The sequence below is a fragment of the Sorex fumeus genome, unplaced genomic scaffold (genome assembly GCF_029834395.1).
Source record: "Sorex fumeus unplaced genomic scaffold, SorFum_2.1 ptg000047l, whole genome shotgun sequence".
Classification (NCBI taxonomy): domain Eukaryota; kingdom Metazoa; phylum Chordata; class Mammalia; order Eulipotyphla; family Soricidae; genus Sorex; species Sorex fumeus.
In genome coordinates, this window is record NW_026606104.1 from 52,906,261 (window position 1) to 52,917,127 (window position 10,867).

Below are 10,867 nucleotides of genomic sequence, written 5' to 3' on the forward strand. Positions count from 1 at the left end.
GAACTGAAAGTGGGTCGGCAGTATGTAGAGCAAAAGTCTTCTCTCTCCAGCCCCACAAAGTTTTTAAATAAAAGCCAAACATTCTTATCATATGAAATAAAAATATTACTGGGCTGTACAGATAGTACTGGACTGAGGCTCTTATTTTACATGTAGCAGATCCCAATTAGATCCCCAGCACTGAAATGATCCCCTACACACAACCAGGCGTGGTCACTGATCACAGAGCCAGGAGTAAGCCCTGACACCACTGGGTGTGGTCCCCCAACTAAAAAAAAAAAAAGCCAAACAAAATTCTGAAAATAAAAAGTTAAAATAAAAAATTATTTGAAAAGTAATGAAATCATATGCTTGCATTCAATTCAGACATCTTTCACCTTGAGTACTATTTCATTCTAAGAAAGCACACCACCACCTTCAATATTTACAAAATACAAAGAAAACCTTCTAATGTGCTTTACTGGGCTAGCAATCACTATACCCTCCCCCAGGTCTTACCTCAGAGGCCTTCAAGTTAATGTACTTGAGGTAACAGTCATGGAGATCAAGGTAACGGCCATACCCCTCTTCATCTGTGAACTCCACCAAGTCTAGGGGAATCAGAGATGACAAAGATTCAGATACTAAGGCTCCCTTTCTTGGCCATGGCCTTTCAAAGACTGCTGCTTCTTGTTCCAGAGAGCAGCGCTCTACTTAAATGCTAGGCTTACAAAGCGAACATACCGACTTTCCAGACCAGGGAACTGCACTAGACCCACAGAGAGTACCTTGCCCAAGGACACATTAGACGATCAATCCAGTCAAAAACCAGAAAGGAAAAGAAGCAGCTGGCTAGAAAAATCTCTGCGACTCCCAGGCTCTAAGGGCAAATCTGAGTTGTTCGATTTATAGCTTTGGGCCCAGGCGGTAGCTTCAAGAGTGGGGCTGTACACCATGCTTGATGGCGGGTGACAAGCTCTGAATGTAGCCGTGGTGGCCCGAGCATCACTGGGGAGGTCCACCTCCCACCAAAGCAACAGACCCCATGATTTACTAGTGTTGGAGGCGATACGAAGTCCTACTTACTCTGTGCCTCTTCACTTGGATTCTCTCGCGCCTTCAGGAGTTCTTCAAATTCCACTGACATTGGCACACAGATCTGAGGGGAAAGAAAGGCTAAGGTGGATCTTACAACATAAAAGCTTCATTATCACAGAAGTAGGTTGTACAAAAACTTTTGGGACTTTTTTGGTTTTGTTTCTGGGTCACACCCAGCGGCGCTCAAGGCTACTCCTGACTCTGTGCTCAGGGATCATTCCTAGCAGGGCTTGGGGGACCATATGGGATATTGGACATCGAACTCCAGTCGGCCATGTAAAAGGCAAGCATTTTACCCACTGTACTATATCTCCAGGCCCCCAAAGTTGAAGTTTTGATGCTTAAATTGATCATGAGTCTATGGGGACAGGGGCTGGAATGATATCACAGCAGGTAGGGCACGCCTTGCACGCGGCCGACCAGAGTTCGATCCCCAGCATTCCATATGGTCCCCTGTGCACCGCCAGGTGTGACCCAAAAAGCAAAAAGCAAAAAAAAAAAAAAAAAAGAGTCTATGGATCAGAGCAATTAATACGGCAGGTTAGGGCATTTGCCTTGCACCCAGTCAACCTGGATTAGATCCCCAGCAGCCCATATGGTCAAGAATCAAACTGGCAGGGCTTGAGGGACCATAAGGGGTATCAGGGATTGAATCCAGGTCAGCTGTATGCAAATTAAGTGCCCTACAGTGTCACCACTGCTTTAGCCCTCAAGTTTGCTTCTTTACAATTAGAAAAGGCAAAATGACGTATGCTCATTCATACACACACACACACACAGACAAAATGAAATATCAAAGTCCCTTTCTTTGATTTTGGGATACAACCGGCGGTGCTCAGAGCTTACTCCTGGCTCTGTGCTCAGGGAGCACTCCTGGCAATGCTTGGGGGACTATATGGGATGCCGGAGATCGAACCTGGTGGGGCACATACAAGACAAGCACCCTTCCCACTGTGCTATCAAACCCGCCCTCCTATTCTTTGTTTTGGCACCTTTACTAGGTAGTGCTTTGGGGATCCATGAAATACCAGGGTTTAAACTAGGAACTTCTGAAAAAAAAAAAAAAAAAAAAAGAATAAACCAGGGCCTTCTGTATGCAAAGTATGCATTCCAGCCCTCTAAACTATCTCTGTGGACTAGGCCCCATTTATTCCTTTCCCTGCAACATAAAGGAATCAGACAGTACAGGGTTAGGATGCAGGCATACTCCCGAACCAGATTTCACCCCAGTACCACAGGGCCTCCTACACATCAGCAGGTGCAGTCCTAGGGGAAGCCGAAACACTCCAGGGTGGACCTTGTGGTTCTCAGCACTGCAGTCTCAAGCAGCACCGACCCCTTCAGTCCTAGCACTGCACTGGCAGCCTGCTTGACTGAGTATCACTGGGAATGGCTCTCAGGCTGCCAAGCACTGTGTGGGAGCCCCTTTTCCCCACAAATAAAACAACAATAGTAAAATGCCGAGACTTTTTTTTTTTCAAATGTCAGTCAATGCCAAACATTGCTGCTCCTTAGAACTGCCCGAGAGAGCATTTAAAATAATCCTGGTACACACTGGAGAGAAAGCTCAACTTGCGGAACAAATGCTTTGCATGCAGGAGGCTGGGTTCAATCCCAATCTTGGTCCTCCAAGTGTTGTTGGGATTGATTCTCAAGTACCTCCAGGTTTTGCTCCCCATTCCAGTATAATTTCTTTGTTCATCTATACAAGACAATAGCACTGTAGCACTGTCCTCCCGTTGTTCATCGATTTGCTCGAGTGGGCCCAGTAACGTCTCCATCGTGAGACTTGTTGTTACTGTGTTTGGTATATTGAATCCGTAACGGGGAGCTTGCCAGGCTTTGCCGTGCGGTGAGATACTCTTGGTAGCTTGCTGGGCTTTCCGAGAGGGGTGGAGGAATCAATACTGAGACATAAATTCTGTGCCTTACAATCTTATAATATAGAGGGGAAGACATTCATTGTCATAAAATGTGATAGGATCGTGACAAAAAGAAAAATACGGGTGAGAGAAACTAGGGGGGATATTTTATGAAAGAGATGCTCACTGGGCTGAGCCTTGAGGGTCCAATGAAAGTGAGCAAAGCCTCTGTGGAGTTGAAGCCTCTAAGGAAAGGATTTCAAGACAAAAGTCAAGGGCACAGCAATTTATAAGGGGCAGTATTTGCTACAAGGGATAGTATCTGCTAGAAGCAAAAAGGAGAAAGACTGGGCAGAGAAAGCCTACACTATGATGCAGTTGGAAAAAAAAAATCACTATCAGGCTGGAGGTGATCATACAGTACTTGCTTCATACGCAGCCAACTGGGGTTTGATTCCCTGGCACCCCCTAGTAGCACTGTGGCACTGCCTTCCCCTTGTTCATTGATTTGCTGGAGCAGGCACCAGCAACAAATTGTGAGACTTGTTACTGTGTTTGGCATATCGAATACGTCACGGGTAGCTTGCCAGGCTTTGTCGTGCGGGCGAGATACTCTTGGTAGCTTGCCGGGCTCTCGGAGAGGGGCGGAGGAATCGAACCTGGGTCGGCCTCATGCAAGGCAAACGCCCTACGTGCTGTGCTATCGCTCCAGCCCCTAGCACCCTCCTATGGTCCTCAAATCCTATCAGAAGTGATCTCTAAGCACAGAGCCAGGAATAAGCCCTTGGCATAGCCAAGTGTGCCCCTGCTCTCCCCAAAGGGGGGGGAAGGTGGGAGAGGGAGAGAGAGAGAGAGAGAGAGAGAGAGAGAGAGAGAGAGAGAGACTCTTGACCAGTCAGTGGGTAGCTCTGAAAAAGAATTTAAAAAAAAGACTCACAGGGCCAAAGAGACAGTACAGGAGGAAAGGCACTTGCCTTGTACCTGCTGACCCAGGTTCCTCTTCAGCACCCCATTTGACCTCATGAGCCCTGCTAGAAATAATCCCGGTTGTGGTTGGAGAGATAGTACAACAGGTAGGGCATTTGCCTTGCACACGGTGAGCCAGGTTTGATCCCCTGGTGAACCGGGCTTGATCCCGGCAGCGCCCTGCCCCCCGCCCCCAGCACTGCCAAGAGTAATTCCTGAGAATTGTCAGGTGTGGCCAAAAAACAAACAAAAGAAGGATTCTCCAGCCAGCAGTGAGCCCTAACTACAGTTGAGTATGACCCCAAAACAAAACAAACAAACAAACAAGACTCATTAGAGGAGTCTCCTATTAGAAAAAACCAAGCCACTGCACCACCACTGAGATCAGTCACTACTTAGGAAGAACAGGGGCCTAGCCTAAGTAGAGGGGTGTCTTCAAAGCACTAAAGTTGTACAGGGTATCAGAAACTATACTCCACACAACCAGCAATTCCCTCTGTCCCCTCTTTCCTTTGAATAAAATCCAGAACTTCTCAACATGTGCACATCCTTCGGCCCTAAATGGCAAGTTCTTTTTTTCTTTCTTTTTTTTTTTGGGGGGGGGGAGTAGGAAGTACGCAGCGCACCCAGTGGTGCTCAGGACTTACTCCTGGCTTGCAGTCAGGGCATACTCCCTATTCTGTGCTCAGGAATCACTCCTGGTGGGCTTGGGGGACCATGTGGGACGCCAGAGACTAAATCCAGGTCGAGCCCTACTCACTGTATTATTGCTCCAGCCCCAGAAATTTTTTTTTAAAATAACTTTCTTCTTTCGTTTTTGACTCACACCCACTGATGCTCAGAGGTTATTCTTGGGGTGCTCATATGGGATGCTGGGGATCCAACCCAGGTCAGCCACATGCAAGGCAAGTGCCCTACATGCAGTACTATCTCTCTAGCCCAAGGTGTTTGTTTTTGGAACACACTCTGTGGTGCTCAGAGGCTATTCCTGGCGCTGTGCCCAGGAAGGACACTGGCGGTACTGGGGAGACCATATACTGGGCTTGGCTGCCTGCAAGGCCAGTGTCCTAACTCCTATACTCTCTCTGCAGCCCAGGATATGTGAGCGTCATCTCCATTTTTCCTTAGACCTTTAATACGCTCTGCAAGTTATAAGGAAAATTCTTTGGGGTCTTACCTCATTTGGGTGCTTCCTGTGGAATTCCTTTATTTGCTTGAGTCTGTTGTAGAATTCAGCAAATTCATTAGGTCCTGAAATGGCATTGAGTTCCTCCTTTCGTAATCTGCAATTTCAGGAAAGATCCAAAGAATCTCAAGTCAGACCTTTCACCAGGACTCCCCAGAAACACTAACTGCTGCACCAGGTGTGACTGTCACTTACCCATCCTTATCATCATACAAATCCCTCAGGTTCCCACTGACTTCCATGTACCTCTGAAAAACAAATGAAAATCCATCACAATGAAGCAACCTGTACAACTACAGAGCTTAGCAACCAACGAGGCTCTCTAGTCAAAGTCAAGAGGAACCTTAAGATGCGATATTAGAAATTCTTATGTTTTGGTTATCTTCAGTAAAAAGCTATGGCTCCTGGTTAATTTTTTCAAAATAGCTGGATCTAGGGCTGGAGCGATAGCACAGCGGGTAGGGCATTTGTCTTTCATGCGGCCGACCCGGGTTCAATTCCCAGCATCCCATATGGTCTCCCAAGCACCGCCAGGAGTAATTCCTGAGTACAGAACCAGGAGTAACTCCTGTGCATTGGCGGGTGTGGCCCAAAAAGAAAAAAATAAAAAATAAAAAAAATAAAATAGCTGGATCTGCAGACTAAGGGATGTGGTTTGTGGAGTAACACGGCTGCTACGTTTACATACTAATGTTCAAATTTGGGGCTGGAGCGATAGCACAGCGGGTAGGGCATTTGCCTTGCATGAGGCCAACCAAGGTCTGATTCCTCTGCCCCTCTCGGAGAGCTCAGCAAGCAACCGAGAGTATCTCGCCCGCACAGTAAAACCTGGCAAGCTACCCGTGACGTATTCTATATGCCAAACACAGTAACAAGTGTCACAATGGAGACGTTACAGGGCCGGCTCGAGCAAATCGATGAACAATGGGAGAACAGTGACAGTGACTCCCTACTATAATCTGGAGCACACAATTGTTCTATAGTGAGATAATTGCATTATTAACTCGGTAGAATAAGGATTATAAATTTTCTCATTTATGACTGAATGAGATCAAGTCAGATTTTGTCAAGTAATTGCACTGTATCACTGTCCTCCCACTGTTCACCGGTTTTCACCAGTAACGTCTCCACTGTGAGACTTGTTGTTACTGTTTTTGACATATCAAATACATCATGGGTAGCTTGCCAGGCTCTCCGAGAAGGATGGAGGAATTGAACCTGGGTTGGCCGCGTGCAAAGCAAACACCCTACCCGCTGTGCTATCGCTCCAGCCCTGATCAAGTAATTACAGAACAAAAAATACCCGTTACTTTCAGGGTATACCCCCTTCCTTCTGGTCCCTCTCTGAAGGCACACGTGGCTGCAGTGTGGATGGATATTATGTGCTGTGCGTCACAGGCAGCAGAGCTGCCAGGGACAGTGGCATGATGGACCAAACTCAGAGCCTTGAGCTTGCAAGGCAAGTGCTTCTGTCACTGACTATCTCTGGATCCCTCCCCACATAGTGTTTTGAAATTGGAGGTTTTAATAATGGATCAGACTACTGGTTCTGAATACTGATTATCTCCTGAAAATCAGAAACTTAGGCCCTCCCCGTCACCGTTGTATTTTCTTTTCTTAAAGAAAAAGACTTTAGGGGCTGGAGCAATATTACAGTGGGTAGGGTGTTTGCCTTGCACACGGCCAACCCGGGTTTAATTTCCAGCATCCCATATGGTCACCCGAGCACCACCAGGAGTGATTCCTGAGTGCAGAGCCAGGAGTAACCTCTGAGCACTGCTGGTTGTGACCCAAAAAGCAAGAAAAAAAAAAAGAATAAAAAAAGACTTTAAACATGTGCAAAAGTATATACATACACACACACACACAGAGTCTGCCTCTACCTACTGCTCAGCTTTAGTATCATTTGAATTCTGATTTGTTTTTCTCAATGAAACTGAACTATTACTGGGCAAAAACGTTTCAATTTCAGTGTTCCAGGGGCCAGAGAAACAGTACAGTGGGTAAAGAGCTTACTCTACACATGGGTATCCCTGTTCGATCCTGGGCACTTTATAAGGTCCCCGCTTCTCAAACCCCCAGTCCTACTAGGAGTGATCCCTGAGCAGAGAGCCAGGAGTGATCCCTAAGCGCAGCCGCGTGTGATCCCCCCTCCCCCCAAACAAAGCAAGCGTTTCAAGAAGCAAACAATGAAACACAGCGCCGCTGTACCTGGAAGATGAACGAAACAGCACCTTCGGTGCACAATCTGTGCCCCGACTCCTAACTCTGTACGGGCCTGGGGCGCAGTTTGCTACGGAGCAGGGACGATTTTTCGAACCCAGAATGAATGAGTTCCCGTGCCAAAAGCTCGAGGACAGGGAGTTTGCCCCCACGGTCTATCCAGTGCTCTCTGGACCCCAGCTGCGCACCCCACCCCGCCTGCCCTCCCTTCACCAGCTCACCCCGAACCCCAGGAGCAGCGGAAGGGGGCACTCACATCTTGCATGGCCCGGGTGCGGTGGTCAGAATTGATCTGGTCGCGGAGCTGCAGGCGGAGAGAGAGGAGGCGCCGTTAGCCGCGGCTCGGGAGCGGGACAGGCCGCCGGGGGGCGGAGCTAACCCGCCGGACCAGGCCGCCTCCCGGGCCTCCGGGGTGCGGGGCCCGGGGCCGGGGAGGGTCCCGCGCCTGGAAGCGCAAGAGGGAGTCGCAGGGGGGCGCGGGGGGCGCGGCGGGGTGCCGCGAGGGGCCGAGGGTCGCAGGCGGCGCCCGGGGCTCGAACGCCGGGAGCGGGGCCCGGCCGCGGCTGCCGCCCGGGCGCACTCACCGTGGACTTCTTGGTGAGCATCTCCTTGGCCATGACGTCCATGAGCCGCTCCTTCTCCTCATGGTACCGCCGCTGCTGCTCCAGGATGGTCTCCATCGTCCCTCCGCCCCCCGCACCTCCAGGCCGAGCGCCGACACGGCCGGAAGCAGCGCCTGCCGCCTCGCGCGCCTGCGTCCCCGCGCTGCCCGTCCGGCTGCACCCGGGCGCCTCGGGAACCGGAAGTGCCTCGGGGACCCGAGGAGAGGGGCGCACCTGTGCCGCGCGCGCCGAGCGCCCACAGTGCCCCCTGCCGGTCGGGGGTGTGGCTGCGGCGGGAGGCGGAGCGCTTTGCAGGTGCCTCTAGGGGGCATCCAGAAATCCCCGGAATGCGAGGTTTAAGCGCGCTGCTTCCTCCGGTTTCCGGCGTCGGCTGGAACGCAGGGACACTGGGTGTGAACTGATGAGGAGCTGAAGGGCAGGAATGGGAACTGGGACACCGGAACTCGAGGGCCTAGTTATCAGTGTGACCTCTAAGAATGTTTCTTCCCTGCTGGATCTCTGTGTCCTCGTCAGGAAAATGGGCCTGGGTGACAATGGATGTTGTTGTTGTTGCTTGTGCCTGAAATCCATCAGAGAGTCTCACACAGGCGAGGAAAGAGCTCTGCAGCTGGGCTACGTCTCCAGTTCCTTGTTGGTTCATTCATTTTGAAGTGAAACTTTTAGTTTGTTTTGATTTGGGTCACAGCCAGAGGTGCTCGAGGCTTACTCCTGGCTCTGTGATCAGGGATCACTCTCAGTGATGCTGGGAGGACCATATGTAGTAGCAGGGATCAAACTCAGTTCTGTCATGTGCAAGACAAGAGCCCTATGCACTGTACTGTCACTCTGGCCTAAGTGTAACAGTCTTGCGTAAGGAAATATGGAGAGAGAGAGAGAGAGACAGACAGACAGACAGACAGAGAGACAGACAGAGAGACAGAGAGAAAGAACATGGGCTTCTTCTCAGATAGAGACAATGGTAAACCACCAAGATAGAGAATGCACTGTTGTTTATTTAAAAGAAATTCACAAATGCAAGACTGGTTGTAATATGGTACAGCCAGGGATGGAGAGAGTATAGGGCTTAGGTACTTGCCTTGCTTGTGTCAGACCTAGGTTGTGTCCCCAGAGTCACATGGTCCCTAAGCACCACCATGAGTGACCTGGAGCACAGAGCCAGGAGTAGCACTGAGTACTACTGAGGTAGGCCCCCAAAATGCATCCCACCCAAAATGGGAGTATATCCAGACAGTGAAATGCCATACATCTATCAAAAAAGTGAATCTATATGTGCACCTCTCCATAACAGTATTACTGTTATTCACAATCAACAAAAGCTGGATCCCAATCTGTTTTTCATTTTTCATTTCATCATCCTGTTATTCGTCGATTGCCTCGAGCAGGCCCCAGTAACGTCTCTTTCATCCTAGCCCTGAGATTATATTCAAGGCTCTTTAGGAGAATGAGACCCATCATTGTTACTGGCATTTGGCATATTTGGCACGCCACGGGGAGTTTGCCAGACTCTGCCCTGTGGGCAGGCTACATTCGATAGCCTGCAAGTTTGTCCAAAGTAGGAATGAGACAATAAGATGTCATAAAAAAAAAGTTCTGAGTTCTGGGTTCTGGGTTCTGGGTTCTTATCAGAACCCAATCTGTAAACATAAATAAATGAACAAACATAAATAAATGAACAAACATAAATAAATGAACAAAATGTGGTATACCCATACAACAGAATATTATCCAGCAATAAAGAAACACTATAATGTGGACAAGCCAAGAGTACATCCTGCTGAGTAAAGAAATCTGTAGCACTGTAGCACTGTCCTCCCATTCATCGATTTGCTCAAGTGGGCACCAGTAACGTTTCACAACAAACCGTGAGACTCGTTGTTACTATTTTTGGCATACCAAATACATCACAGGAAGCTTGCCAGGCTTTGCCGTGCGGGTGAGATACTCTCCGTAGCTTGCCGGGCTCTCTGAGAGGGGCAGAGGAATTGAACCTGGGTGGGCTGCATGCAAGGCAAACGCCCCACCCGCTGTGCTATAGCTCCAGCCCCACAATGGGCAGCTTTGTGGGTGGTATCTACTGTATTTCATAGAATATGAAATGCCACTATATGGGGACCCCTGTACTGGCCACCCTGGGTGCTGTCCTTTCTTCTTTACCACTCCACTCTGGGTTACCCATATTCTAAGGACAATCACACTTAATCACTTAACTTCCCGTTAGTCGTCGATTTGCTCGAGCGGGCGCCAGTAACGTCTCCATTTGTCCCTGTCGCGTGCTAGTGTAGCCCAATGGCATCTGTTCGCTCCGGGAACATGAAGGGCCTCAAACCGATCGTTCATGATCTTGACGAAGAAGTCTGACCATCTGGTAGGTGGGCGGCCACGCGGTCTCTTGACATCCCGTGGAATCCAATCAGTAACAGCTCTAGTCCAACGGTCGTCTTTAAATCTCATTACGTGACCAGCCCATCTGATTTTCGACACCTTGGCAAATGAGACAGCGTCCCTGATCCTTGATCGTCGACGGATATCAGAACTCCGGATTCGTTCTCTCATTTGAGTGAAACGTGATGTTCCAAGCATAGCTCTTTCTATTCTTTCTAAGGACAATGTTCCTTCATATTGTTGCCTTTCATTCCTCCCTGAATGAAGATTCTTACATTCTCCTTAGAATTAGTATCTTCCCTCAACCCTCAATGAAACTATTTTACTTCACACATACACAAGCATATACACTGACCCCACCATTATGTTCCATTACCAACAATAAAATGCAACAAAGTTGTCACATTTTTTTAAATTATACAATGCATCTGGGTTTCTGAGATGTCAAATCTGAAAAATGTTTAGTTGCCTGGTATTGTACCTGCACATTTATTCCTTACAGGTGGATCCCTTTAAGCAAACAACATTCACCTGCGTTTCCCCCGAGC

At 48.8% G+C, this 10,867-nt stretch overlaps 1 protein-coding gene across 1 annotated transcript in view; it reads right to left on the reverse strand.

Moving 5' to 3' along the window:
• Positions 1 to 8,084, reverse strand: part of SF3A3 (splicing factor 3a subunit 3) — a 30,551-nt gene extending 22,467 nt beyond the window's left edge. Inside the window, exons 1-6 of the mRNA XM_056122967.1 lie at positions 7,899 to 8,084; positions 7,571 to 7,618; positions 5,287 to 5,339; positions 5,083 to 5,188; positions 1,066 to 1,138; positions 499 to 590 (exon numbers count right to left, since the gene is read on the reverse strand). Of these exons, the coding sequence (XP_055978942.1) occupies positions 499 to 590; positions 1,066 to 1,138; positions 5,083 to 5,188; positions 5,287 to 5,339; positions 7,571 to 7,618; positions 7,899 to 7,994 (468 nt within the window). The 5' untranslated portion in view covers positions 7,995 to 8,084. The remainder of the gene's footprint in view (positions 1 to 498; positions 591 to 1,065; positions 1,139 to 5,082; positions 5,189 to 5,286; positions 5,340 to 7,570; positions 7,619 to 7,898) is intronic.
• Between the last annotated feature and the right edge of the window lie 2,783 nt (positions 8,085 to 10,867).